At 43.7% G+C, this 14,600-nt stretch overlaps 1 protein-coding gene across 1 annotated transcript in view; it reads left to right on the plus strand.

Moving 5' to 3' along the window:
• Positions 1–14,600, plus strand: part of OTOGL (otogelin like) — a 1,080,166-nt gene that overhangs the window by 208,006 nt on the left and 857,560 nt on the right. The window contains exon 5 of the mRNA XM_069227564.1: positions 2,738–2,859. Within this exon, the coding sequence (XP_069083665.1) occupies positions 2,738–2,859 (122 nt within the window). The remainder of the gene's footprint in view (positions 1–2,737; positions 2,860–14,600) is intronic.

The raw sequence follows: 14,600 nt of genomic DNA on the forward strand, positions 1-14,600 counted from the left end.
TAAATAACAAACGCGCTGTTGTACAATCACATGTAAATAATTGAAAACAGTTAGTACAATCAAAATATCGAGCAAATAATGAAGGTACTTATCTTGACTGCGAGCAGCAAGAAAAGAGGACTTGTTGCTCGCAGTTAAGATATTAGTATTGCTATATGATATCCTATTGGCTGTTGCAGCTATGATGTCATCGTTGTAGTTTCTCTTTTTTCTGGGTACTGTAGTTCTTTACTTGGCTGCTGTTAAAAATTAAAGCAAGAAAAGTCTGCATAATATGAGCTTCCGGTCTTGTAATAAAATTTAGGCATATTTGACAAAGACTAGTTAAAGCAGGAGGATATAGATCATGGTCTTGGCAGCATAAACTAGCAGCTAAAAAACAAAGTTTAAGTCTTTCCAATATCTGCCAACACGGTCAGAAGGGGTGGTGCAGCCCAGCCTCCTCCAGCCGTGGACAGACGCAGATGGGCCCGCACTTGGCCTAGTCTTGGCTTGGTCTTTGTCCTGGCATATGCGTGGGTGCGTCCCGCACAGCAGGATTCTCACTGAGTTAAATGCGCCTCTGTGCGCAGGTGGCATGGTGCAGGGGCTGGGTCTCCTGGCTGCAATGTGATCTGGGCCCTGTGGTTGGCCCCGGTCTCATGCTCCCACAAGAGTCCTTGCCAGCAAAAGTATCCCACGCAGCAGCAGTCATGCTGAGTTAAATGTGCCTCTGGGCGCCTGTGGCATGGTGCAGGGGGCGGGCCTCCTGGCCATGATGTGGTCTGGGCCCCATAGTCGGCCCTGGTCGCAGGTTCCCCCCGGAGTCCTTGCCAGCAGAAGTAACCCCGAATCATTACTGAAGACGCCAGGACAAATATTCAACGTGCATACGGTTGGCAAGGACAGAATGGTGGAGTAGGAATAATGTGTAATGGTCACTTTAGGGTCACCACAATATTCAACTGGAGGTATTTTTACTTAATTATTCAAGGACACATTTTCCAGATCACATCATCAACCAGAACACCAACTGCCAATATTACAATTTTAAACGTGTGTGCGTCTGCGTTATTGGAATATATAACATTGAATACTGTTCATTCACCCCATATCAGTATTTGTTGCACATTGTTCATCAAAAATGAAATTTAAGATGCCTTCCATTCACAAGTCATGAAAAAATATGGCTGTCTTTGGCCTTTTACTCTGTGATTTGTCTTTCATTGCCGGTACATTTCCTTGCTGGGTGATTTAATTTGGCATTTGTGTTGTACTTTCCTTCTGCACTGTGCCAGCATGTCGTCTTCTAGCCATTTTCATAGTATCCAAACTGCCTGAACACTGCCTGAATGGTGAATGACTATCGGTTGGTACCGCATGTCATCGCTTATGTTATTGTTATTTCGGCTTTGCTGAAGCGTCTCTGTGGGTTCAATATGCATTTCAGTTGGTCCAGTTTCCTTAGTGAAGGTCGAGAATGTTCTATAAGTTGTGTTTAGTTCAAGTGAAAGTCACATTGTGGTATACCGAAATATATCCAGTTTTAATCCTGCGCATCATCAAAAAATAGAATTCTGCACTTTTTATCAGAGAGAATTAGACAACAAATTATTCTCATAGGTCCAGCAGTGTCCCTATTACCACCGGCAGCTTAATTCACAAATGCAGGTAAGAAAAAGCACAACATGAAGGGTGACAGATTTTATTTGGTCAGGACATTGATAGGTATGTGTAATAATGAAGCAACCATATTCCTTGCTTGAACAGCCTCAAAGAGGCAATTGGCACCTTAAAATCACCAAGGGTAAACTGCAATCTCGTTTCAGGAGTTTCAAAATGCGGGGCTAGTGTTGGTACCAGTAGTGAAAAATGTTCCAAACTAACAAACCATGTAAAAGAAAACAAGCACCAAGTAGCTTTACGATTCCTTAGACAACCACTCCTTATATGGCCAACAGAACATTCTAGTCAGACGACCTTATACCATCATGGGCACAGAACCAAAGCCATATAATGGTAGAACAACGTACTTTATTTAGCACACACGCACATAGCGCCCTATTTATCACAATAAAATTAAAATACAATCTTTTGCTGGATTGGACAAATCGTCCAAAGTCAATCCAGTTTCCACTGACGAAATATAATGACACAAACGTCCAGCACTGTAGTAAATAAGAGATCTTACAACTGAGCAAGGTGTGTCCTCAGACTGCATATTTTGTGCGTGGCTCAGTCCTGATATTTATTTCACACTGTATACCAACGGTATACTCCGGGCTCATAGTCTATGGGGCTGATCTGGGCAGGTTTTTACCTACCAGTTTTTTTTACTCCTCGCTGAGGTAATATTCTGTTTTCCCTGAAACAAGCAGAAGAGTCAGGAAGCAGTATGACAATTTGCCTAGGTACAATTATAACTGATCTGGCCAGAGGCGTTCCGCTTTCCTTCAATCTGTTCTGAAGTGGAATAAGCACTTGCAAATTAAAAATCTAAAACATGAGTGTATTTATAAGCCTAAATAAAACTTACTCACAATTTATGTATGACGTGCTTTCAATTTTGATTGAACACACCCTTGAATGTCCAGGATGAAGATACAAAGACCAGCATTTCCCTACTTTTGCGTCATAAAAGTTTTGTACATTACATTGTTGCTCTCATCTGCTACATATCACCAGGAATTGACATTGTTTGCAGTAATTGGCTTGTAATTCGACCGTTTCACAAAGAGTTTGTCTTTTTCTCCTCAAGGTTCACAACAGCCCACATTGTCATGGATCAGTGTACTCCTGTCCTCGGTCAATCACCATGTTTTTTTCGAGCCAGGAGGATATAGTTATTTCTGGCCACGAAGTGAGAAAGGGGGGCAGCCGGTAAGTCCTTAGTTATCTGGTAACAGTACCGTAATAGCATGATTTGTAATGACAATAAATGTCGCTTATATCACTCAGTAAGTGATACTGGGTTGTCAGCAAATAAGCTACAGGTCGGCCTGCGTGTGCAATGATTACATCATTTCCAGTCTTGGGATGATTAAGATTTCAGATGCATTGCTGAAATCAGGACATGCTCTTCCAATTTGTTTGAGCTGTACAACATTTATATATATATATATATATATATAATGACAGGAAAAACAAAGGTTAGAGGGATGTTATAGTTAGGAAATAGATTTTTTTTTAAACGTAGAAATTCACTGAAGAAAACAAAGGTTAGAGGGATGTTATAGTTAGGAAATAGATTTTTTTTTAAACGTAGAAATTCACTGAAGAAAACAAAGGTTAGAGGGACGTTACTATTAGACTCACATTTCAAGCATACAAAACCATAGAAATTCAGCAGTTACAGTTACCTTAGCTAACTACAACTTGTGCCACCCTAATGCACTGCTTATGACCTCACAGATTACATAACTCATGACATGGCCCGTGACATCACCAATGACATCACATATAACTATATAGAAGCCCCAGGGGGTGTTCCCTGGGGCTTAGAGTACCTTTTTTTTTAAAGGATTTACCCAGAGAGGTGGTGGTCCCCGGGCACCAGGGGGCCATGGGTCCCCCCTTTTTCTTTTTAAAGGATTTGCTCTAAAGGGTGGTGGTCCCTGTAGTGAGGGGGGGGGGGGGCCGGGGTCGCCCAGCTCAAAATTCAGTGTAACCTCGGGGGTGGTGGTCTCCTGAGCACAGGGGGCCACAGGCCCCCGCATGTCATTTGATGAATACCCCGGGGAGGAAGTGAGCCTCGGGGCAGCGGGAGGGGGCCAGAAGCCCCCCTCCCACTTTTAAAGAAATGCCCCTGGGACTTGGCCCACCCGGGTGCTTCATGATAACGAAGCGCTGTAGTCTGAGCTTCGGTTTTCTAAAAATTATTATTCTATGGCAGATCCACAGATCTGCTGCAGATCGGACCATAAAATAAAACAAAAATTGTTTTTTAGCCCTGGGGGTGTCACTGTACACCCCCACTGCTAGAGGTAAGGGGTCACGGTGTTCGTACCTTGACCCGTTTTGTATTTTTTTATATTTTGTTCTGGGACTCGGCTGAAACCGAGTCCCAAGACAGCTGACAACATTTCTGTTGTTGAAGTGTTATCAACCAATCAGATCTCTGCATGAGATCGTTAGGGGTCACGAATCCTTTGCGACCCTATATACACACATTTGGATTTTCTTAAATTTCTCAAAAACTACAGAAAGGAGTTACACCAACTAACAAAAAGGGCTCTTTCTGGAGCAAGAGCTACCTTTATGCCAAATTTGGTGTAATTCCGTCCAGTGGTTGAGCTATCGCTGTTCAATTTTTCCTATGGAAATTAACATTGGAAAAGCTCTAAATTTCATGACCCTGAAATTTTCCAGACAAAAGTTCATGTGACTGTCAAATTTTTGGGGAAAATTTTGTGAAGATTCGTCAAGCGATGCCAAAGATATAGGCAAGGAAAAAACAGCTTTTTCTATAGAGACTAGGCCCCTCATTACGAGTCTGGTGGTCTCAAGACCGCCACACTTGTGATGGCGGTCGGACCACCGCAGACATGGCAGTCCAACCACCCTATTATGACCGTGGTAGATAGGCCACAGTCCGACCGCTTGCACCTCCAGGTTGCCGCCTGTTGGCAGCCTGGCGGTCACAATCCGCCAGTGCAGCGCTGCCCTGGGGATTATGAGTCCCCTTTCCGCTAGCCTTTGCATGGCGGTCTCACTGTTATGCAAAGGCTGGCGGAAAGGGGGTATCGGGGGCCCCATGACAGCCCCTTGCACATTTCACTGCCTGAATTAAGGGCAGTGAAATGCATGACGGGTGCTGTCACACACTACGCACCACAACATGGCCGCCAGCTCGATTACGAGCTGTTTCGGCCCGCTGGCCCAGTGGAAAACCCCTAATATGGTGGACAAAAGACCTCTATTACTGGCGGTCTTTTGCCTGCCGCAGCTTCGGCGGTCGAAGTCGTAATGAGGCCTTAGGTCTCCGCTACTAGGTATATATATATATATATATATATACACATATACTGAAAAAGGCAAAAAAGGATCATTATAGTTAGGAAATAGAAATAAACGAAACATACAGATTTACTTAAAGTTAGGTTCTGAATTTACTTACACAAAACCATAGAAATTCAACAGTTAGAGGTAATTCAGGTAACATAACTCGTGCCCTAAGGTAACTATAACTTGCGCCCCCCCCATGCAGTTTTTCTTCAATAATTTGACTGCTAATGTTTCATTTATATTTTTTGTTGATGTTATAAAAGTTGTCATGAGTGCTGTAATATATGGGGTAATTAGCAGTGCATGTCGAGGGCGTGAGTTATAGTTACCCTAGGGCGCAAGTTATAGTTATCTGAAATACCTTTAACTATAACTGCTGAGTTTCTATGGTTTTGTGCAAGTAATTCAGACACTAACTATAAGGTCTCTGTAACCCCAGTACCCTGGTGTGCATTTGGCAATGTGATTGTGATCCTTCTGCATCTTTCTCTAGAATTTTGTGATAACATGAATCCTCCTACAGAGAGACCAAGACTACAAAGACATAAATCTCCCCCAAAACAGAGTCTTTCCTCATATCTACATGAGTGCTTCTTTGTTTTTGGGGTGATGTCCTCCTTGTCCTTGGCATCAAGAATGTGCCACTGAAATCTGTGCGAAACGCACTTGGGGGCCCTTTGGTAATCTGTCCATCATCCTGGCAAAATGCATGAAGACCTTTGTGTACTACTAAGGTGGACAGTGCGGGGCCAAGCGGGTGCAGCTACCAGGTGATTTGCACATTTAAATACTCTTAGCATTTTAAAGGGAGAACCATGGACTCTAATATTACCATGAGAGGACAAGAAAGAACCAACTTGTCAAAGTCACATACAGATTGCGCTCCAGTAGATCAACAATGCATTCACCTCTAGGAAGGATTTCAGGTTTTAATAGGGGAGGGGGGCCGACTTTTGCTCCTGGGACCCCATCCCGTGGGCCTTGGCCTTATAATATATTTTATTTTTTTGGGAGAGGGCGCATGACCTCCTTCTTCCAGCCGATTTTGGCCCCAGGGACCCCTTCCCCCCTGGGCCCAGCCTTATATATTTATTGAGGGGAGGGGGGCCAAGCGGCACCCCTCCCCTGACTGATTTCAGCCCCTGGGGCCCCATCCCCCAGAGGCCAACCTCAAAACATTTTTTTTTAATGTGTGAGAGGGGGCCGCCTGACCCCCCTCCCTGGGCCGATTTTGAACCCTGGGACCACATACCCCAGCCTTAACATATATTTTTTTGGGGGGAGGAAGGGGGGGTTGCGGTTCCGCTCCCCTGTCCAATTTTTACCCTGGGACCCCATCCCCCAGGGCCCGACCTCAAAATATATTTTTTTATTGTGGGTGGGGAGCCACACGTCCCACTGCTCTTGGATGATCTTGGCCCCGGGGACCCCATCCACCAGGGCCCGGCCATGTCTGTGAGCAGGGAAACAGAGGAAACCTCAGGTCTTGCTTGCTGGGAGCGGCCTACTGCCCAAACCACTGGACGGAATTACACCAAATTTGTCAGGAAGCTAGGACTTGGTGTGCAGATTGTGCTTTTTGTCATTAGGTGCATATCTGTTTAGTAGTTTTAGAGATATTAAAGGAAAAAGAAATATAGATATCTAGGGACGCGGTTCCTATGTGGATCCAACAGTCCTCATGTTCATATCTGCACTGCTAACTACCCCATATATTACATCTCTTATGACATCATCTATGACATAATTGATATCACTGCAAAATTTGCAATAAAATTATTGATGATAAAACTATTCATGGGGCGTGCGAGTTATAGTTACCATGTTCAATATTGTAGTGTCTTGCTATTGGGTAACGTGTCCTTATGCCTGATCGCTTAGAGATGTTCTCCTATTTGCTTATGTAATTGGCACTTCATACGTCCAATATACAAAAGGTCACCCAGACATTTGGGAATATAGATAGAAAAAGTACTTTTGCATGTGAAGGTTTTTTTTATTTAATATTTTTTTCTCTTTTTTCTGGTACTCCCTTAACCCCTTGGATGCCCAGGACGAGGTGATCTCGTCCTCGGCGCCGGTTCCCCGGTGCAGAGGATGAGACCACCTCGTCCTGCTATGGGCCCCCGATGGCCAGGCACCACCCTCCCCTGGGCAGGGATAGAAGGGGAATCGCTTCCGCTTACACCCCGCCCCCGTGACCCTCCCCATGGCGCCTGATGACGTCAGCACGCTTTCGTGCGCTGACCTCATCAGAGGCCTTCCCCTCAGCGCTGGAAGCTCAGCTTCCAGTGCCGATCGGAGGAGAAATGCAAAAGCATTTCTCCTCCGATCATGTGGAAGGGGCAGAGAAGCCTGAAAGGAAAGGAAAGGCCTTTCCTCTCTTTTCAGGCAAGCATTTCTGCTGCCCGATCGCGATGCGATCAGGCAGCAGAAATGGCACTAGACACCAGGGAATTTTTTTTTTGTACATTTACTGATAAGGGGAGCGGTCCCTTGGGCAAAGGCCGCTCCTCGGGGGACAATTTATTTCTTGTCATTTCTGGGGGGGGGGGGGGCAGAAATCCACTAGACACCAGGGATAATTTTTTTATTGTTTTTAAAAAAAAATTATATTTGGGGAGCGACCCCTTGGGCAAGGGTTGCTCTGGGGGGGGGAAGGAATAATTATTAGGCCATTTCAGCACCCCCTGGGGGCAGAAAACCACTAGAAACCAGGGATATTTTTTTTTTGTTTCCTTTTATTTTTTTTATGCTTGGGGAGCGATCCCTCAGGCAAGGGTTGCTCCTGGGGTGGCAAATTATTATTAGGCCATTTCTGCACCCCCCCGGGGGTAGATCGGCCTAATATAACTAGGCCGATCTGCCCCCAGGGGGGCAGAAACCACAAGACACCAGGGAACTTTAATTCTTTTTATACCAACGCATAAGGGGAGCCCCCCCTTTGCTAAGGGCCACTCCCTGGGGAGGGGGGCAAAATATTTTTAGGCCTTCTCTGCCCCCCCTGGAGGCAGATCGGGCTAATATAATTAGGCGGATCTGCCCCCGGGGGTGGGCAGAAACTTCTAGACACCAGGGATATAAATATGTTTTTATTTACTTTATGTTTTTATGTATGGGGAGCGACCACTTAGACAAGGGTCGCTCCCCTGGGGGGGCAAATTGTATTTAGGCCATTTCTGCCCCCCTTGGGGGCAGATCAGCCTGTTTTTGTTAGGCCAATCTGCCCCAAAGGGGCCGGAAACCTCTAGACACCATGGATTGGTGTGTGTATGTGTGTGTTTTGTTTGGAGGGGGCAGCCCCTTGGGCAGGGTTCTCTCCCTATGGGGGCACATTACTTTTGTACATAACTGCCCCCCTTGGGGGCAGACTAACCTATTTTGGAAGGCCCATCTGCCAGGGAAGATTGTTTTTCAAAAAATAAGAGGTTGGGGGTATGGCCATACCCCCACCCCAAATAAATGGGGCCAAAGTTGTTCTGCCCACCAGTGGGCAGATTGGGCAATTACCCCCGATCCACACCTCGGGGGACAGAAAGTCTAGTAGATGCCAGGGAATAAAAAAAATAAAAGAAAATATTGGGGTGGTGGCTACCAGCCAGTATGGGCCTGGTTATGCCCCCACCCGAACTGAAAAGGGGCTAACGGTCTTTCAGCTCTCCCCCACACACTAAAACTTCTTATCCCATGGCAAGCAAGAGGACATTTGATTATTTTTGTTTTTTGTTTTACATTTGGGCCACGAGAGCTTAGTAACTCTCAAAATCATCCCACTTGGAATGGTGAGGGCTGCACTTTTTTTTACTTTGGGACGCTGCCATGTGGAAGAATCCACAAGACCTAGACACATCTGAAAACTAAACATCTAGTTGATTCCAGGGTGGTGTGCTTCACATGCACCCCGCACCATTTCCTTACCCACAATGCCCTGCAAACCTGCAACTTTGCTGGAAAGCACACATTTTTCCCACATTTTTGTGAAGGAACATTCAGGAATCTGCAGTAATCCACAAAATTCCTACCACCCAGCATTGTCTCATCTATACCGATAACATTTCTGCTGCACTTGTCAGCCTAAAAATGCTTTTTTTCAAACTGCCCTTTTGGACCCACTTTGATTCCCCCTCAATTTCGACGTGTTTTTGGCTCTTCCCTGTCACAAACATTTGGCCCACCTACCCAAGTGAGGTATAATTTTTACCGGGAGACTGAGGGGAACGTTGGGTGGTAGGATTTGTCCCGGTGCAGTGTTCCCACACAATAATGTGGGAAAAGTTTATTTTTTAGCTAAATTTGCGCTTTGTTGAGGATTCTGGGTAAGAAAATATTGGGGGATCCACGCAAGTCACACCTCCCTTGACTCCCTCAGGTGTCTAGTTTTCAGAAATGTCTTGGTTTTGTAGGTTTCCCTAGATGGCTGCTGAGCCCAGGACCAAAAACGCAGGTGCCCCCCGCAAAAACAGGTAGTTTTCTATTTGATAATTTTGATGTCTCCAGATAGTGTTTTGGGGCATTTCCTGTTGCAAGCACAAGGCCTACCCACACAAGTGAGGTACCATTTTTATCGGGAGACTTGGGGGAATGCTGAGTGGAAGGAAATTTGTGGCTCCTCTCAGATTCCAGAACTTTCTGTCACCGAAATGTGAGGAAAAAGTGTTTTTTTAGCCAAATTTTGAGGTTTGCAAAGGATTATGGGTAACAAAACCTGGTGAGAGCCCGACAAGTCACCTCATCTTGGATTCCCCTAGGTCTCTAGTTTTAAAAAAAGCACAGGTTTGGTAGGTACCCCTAGGTGGCGGCTGAGCTAGAGGCCAAAATCCACAGGTAGGCACTTTGCAAAAAACACCTCTGTATTTTTTTTTAGAAAATGTGATGTGTCCACTTTGTGTTTTGGGGCATTTCCTGTTGCGGGCACTAGGCCTACCCACACAAGTGAGTGACCATTTTTATCGGGAGACTTGGGGGAACGCTGGGTAGAAGGAAATTTGTGGCTCCTCTCAGATTCCAGAACTTTCTGTCACCGAAATATGAGGAAAAAGTGTTTTTTAGCCACATTTTGAGGTTTGCAAAGGATTGTGGATAACAGAACCTGGTGAGAGCCCGACAAGTCTCCCCGTCTTGGATTCCCCTAGGTATCTAGTTTTAAAAAATGCACAGGTTTGGTAGGTTTCCCTAGGTGGCGGCTGAGCTAGAAGCCAAAATCCACAGGTAGGCACTTTGCAAAAAACACCTCTGTTTTCTTTGAGAAAATGTGATGTGTCCACTTTGTGTTTTGGGGCATTTCCTGTTGCGGGCACTAGGCCTACCCACACAAGTGAGGTACCATTTTTATCGGGAGTCTTTGGGGAATGCTGGGTGGAAGGAAATTTGTGGCTCCTCTCAAATTCCACAACTTTCTGTCACCGAAATGTGAGGAAAAAGTATTTTTTTAGCTACATTTTGAGGTTTGCAAAGGATTCTGGGTAACAGAACCTGGTGAGAGCCCAACAAGTCACCCCATCTTGGATTCCCCTAGGTCTCTAGTTTTCAAAAATACACAGGTTTTGTAGGTTTCCCTAGGTGGCGGCTGAGCTAGAGGCCAAGTTCCACAGGTAGACACTTTGCAAAAAACACCTCTTTTTTTTTTAGAAAATGTCATGTGTACACTTTGTGTTTTGGGGCATTTCCTGTTGCTGGCACTAGGCCTACCCACACAAGTGAGGGACCATTTTTATCGGGAGACTTGGGGGAACACTGGGTGGAAGGAAATATGTGGCTCCTCTCAGATTCCACAACTTTCTGTCACCGAAATGTGAGGAAAAGGTGTTTTTTTAGCCACATTTTGAGGTTTGCAAAGGATTCTGGGTAACAAAACCTGGTGAGAGCCCGACAAGTCACCTCATCTTGGATTCCCCTAGGTCTCTAGTTTTAAAAAATGCACAGGTTTGGTAGGTTTCCCTAGGTGGCGGCTGAGCTAGAGGCCAAAATCCACAGGTAGGCACTTTGCAAAAAACACCTCTGTCTTCTTTGACAAAATGTGATGTGTCCACTTTGGGTTTTGAGGCATTTCCTGTCACGGGCACTAGGCCTACCCACACAAGTGAGGTGCCATTTGTATCGGGAGACTTGGGGGAACATAGAATAGAAAAACAAGTATTATTGCCCCTTGTCTTTCTCTACACTTTTTCCTTCCAAATATAAGACAGTGTGTAAACAAGACGTCTAATTGAGAAATGCCCTATAATTCACATGCTAGTATGGGCACCCCAGAATTCAGAGATGTGCAAATAACCACTGCTCCTCAACACCTTATCTTGTGCCCATTTTGGAAATACAAAGGTTTTCTTGATACCTATTTTTGACTCTTTATATTTCAGCAAATGAATTGCTGTATACCTGGTATAGAATGAAAACCCATTGCAAGGTGCAGCTCATTTATTGGCTCTGGGTACCTAGGATTCTTGATGAAACTACAAGCCCTATATATCCCCTTATATACAGTATATTGCTTTCAAAAATCCGACATCGCAGGGTTACAGAGTAAAACATAGAGAAAAATGGCTGTTTTTTTCACCTCAATTTCAATATTTTTTTATTTCAGTTGTTATTTTCTGTAGGAAACCTTTGTAGGATCTACACAAATTACCCATTGCTGAATTCAGAATTTTGTCTACTTTTCAGAAATGTTTAGGTTTCTGGGATCCAGCATTGGTTTCACTCCCATTTCTGTCACTGACTGGAGGCTGAAAGCACAAAAAATCATAAAAATGTGGTATATCCCAGTAAAATGCCAAAATTGTGTTGAAAGATTGGGTTTTCTGATTTAAGTCTGCCTGTTCCCGAAAGCTGGGAAGCTGGTGATTTTAGCACTGCAAACCCTTTGTTGATGCCAATTTCAGGGAAAAAACCACAAGCCTTCTTCTGCAGCCCTTTTTTCCAATTTGTTTTAAAAAAACAAAATTTTCTCTGTATTTTGGCTAATTTCTTGGTCTCCTTCAGGGGAAGCCACAGAGTCTGGGTACCTCTAGAATCCCTAGGATGTTGGAAAAAAAGGACGCAAATTTGGTGTGGGTAGCTTATGTGGACAAAACGTTATGAGGGCCTAAGCGGGAACTATTCCAAATAGGCAAAAAAAGGCCTGGCACAGGAGGGGGAAACGGCCTGGCAGCGAAGGGGTTAATGAGACCCCGTGTTAAATGCCTTACAGTGTAAGTATTTAAAAAATCCAGTACTTTCACTGATTTTAGCCATGTATGGATTGCCTTATCCTGTTCTTGGTGGTCATAACTGTTAGTTAGCATGTTGATAAAGAAGTAACACTCCTATATGTTAATCTAGAGAAGGGTCCAATCCTCTCGTTTACATCCTGCTCACTCATCAGTAGATGCCAATGCTTTTTCATTACCCTTCACCTCTTTATTATAGAAAATTATCAATCTAATGATATCTTCATCTTCCTTCTTCTTGTTTTGGGTTTATTCACTAGTTCAACTCAATTAAAGCATTTTGTTCTTTCCTCTGCTTTGATCAAAAACAATTTCAGGTATCCTCTTGCTAAATTTTGTTTTTATTCTTTGTAGATTGATATTGAAGTCCTTTTCAGTTGAGCAATTTCATTGGAGCATCACTCAATACCGAATGCTCCACTTCAATTTTGAATCATGCTGACTTGATGCATGCAGGACATTATTAGTGGCTGTTCTTTTTCTATCAATCATTGTTTCTAGTTTATTCTAATCAACATATACAAGGTTGTCCAAAAATTGAACTTTTTGTGTGCTGATGAAGTGGGTAAGACATATGTTATGTGGGTTCCCATTTAGACTGCCAAAGCATTCCGCAAATTCCATTTGGGTTCCATCCCATATAAAAAAAAAAGGTTGTCAATATAATGCAACCATGCAATGATTTTCTCCAGGTATGGCTCATTTGCAGGCTTTGAAACTCAAATTGTGATGTATACATGTTTAGAACAATGTGACATCCATGGTCATCAGATATTAACCATCTTACCATGGGATAATTTGTATGTGACAAAGGAAAACCTTTGTTTTACACAAGTTTCAGCTTAACTTTTTAAGATTGGGTGCCAGGAATAGATCAATAAATTATGAAATTTTTTCAAGCAAGGATCTGATGCTCGAGACACTAGGTTTCACTAGTGAATTAACAGAATCCTTATGCACCCTGGGCAGAAAATATATTGTGGGCATAATTGGATATTCTATCATTAGAAATCTTCCTTCTTCTTCACTTAGGATACCTGAATACCTCCAATTCGCTATTTTTCCCAATCCTTTTCTTGAGATGCTTGAGTGGATTTACAGGTACCTTTGAATAGCATATAGGATCAGTCAGCTGGCAGAAGGCTTTCTTCATATGTACAGCTTTTGATTAGATCACTGTTTCCACCCATTCAGCTTGTTTTGTTATGATATTGTCATCTCCTTTTAGCTGTTGCAAAGCCCATTGTTCCCTTTTATTGATGCAGGTAGTTATAGTTAGGTCTGTTTTTTCAAAGGCAGAGGATTGGTTTGCTAATAACTTTGCCCCCGTTTGATGAATCTTGATGAAACTTTCCAAAAAAAGTTAATCCATCTCAGCTCCTTCCTAGAAAGTTTCCATCAAGTGGGGCCTGAGAATTAGGGTGGGGGGTCCCAAAACATATAATTCCAATGCATTTTCCATAGACCTCTTCAGACATGGCTACAGCAAAAACTACTGAAGGAATTACATCACATTCAGCAGGAAGCTAGATCTTGGTCTACAGATGGTGCTTTTTTGATTCGGTGTAAATCGGTCTAGACGTTTTTAAGAAATGAAGGATATAAAGTAGTTGAATATTTGGATGGTTGGGCTCGCAAGAATACTGAGGGGGTCCCACGGGAGCACAAATTTAACAAATGGAGGCCTATGATTGGTTGAGAGACCTGTTTTTTTCTTGAGCCTTTATGCTGTTGTTGGAGTGAGAGGCTCCAGTGAGTCTCACAAGAATGAGCACTCTTATTGGTGGGTGGTTGGAATGTTAGAAATTAAATGGCACCCATTACTGTTTACTGTGAAGAATTTGAGGTGTTGTGGAAATTAAATAAAAAAGCTATTTAAGGGGGTAGCTCAAACTTTTTACAATCTTGCAGCGATCTTGTGAGATCGTGAATAGCAAAAAGGGATAGATGAGTTCTGAGTACACTTCATTAATAGGAATGCATATTGTGGTCATTGTTTTTGAGAGGAAGTGTTTAAGAGAAGGCCTGTGAGGAGCAGATGGTTATTTCCTATTCTCCCCAAAAAATTACAATCTTGCAAGACTCTTGCAGGATTGTAAACAGTAGAAAAGACTAGGTGATCTTTGAATGGACTATAGTCTGCACACTTGCTACTGTAGGAAAGAGTATTTATGGCAGATGGTGTTTGTCAGAGTGTACTATTTATGCCCATTGGCTTTGTAAGAGTTGAGAGTAGGGTATAGTCTCTTCCCACACCCTACTATGCACATCCATTAGCAAAAAGAGGGGTGTTAGCAGGGAGGACAGTCCCTGAACAGAGCATACTATGTACACCTGTTGTTCAAGCAAGGGGTCTCAGTAGACAGGCTTGTCTCTCTTCACACATCTTACTACGCACACCAGTCACCTGGG

The sequence above is a fragment of the Pleurodeles waltl genome, chromosome 4_1, assembly GCF_031143425.1.
Source record: "Pleurodeles waltl isolate 20211129_DDA chromosome 4_1, aPleWal1.hap1.20221129, whole genome shotgun sequence".
Lineage (NCBI taxonomy): Eukaryota > Metazoa > Chordata > Amphibia > Caudata > Salamandridae > Pleurodeles > Pleurodeles waltl.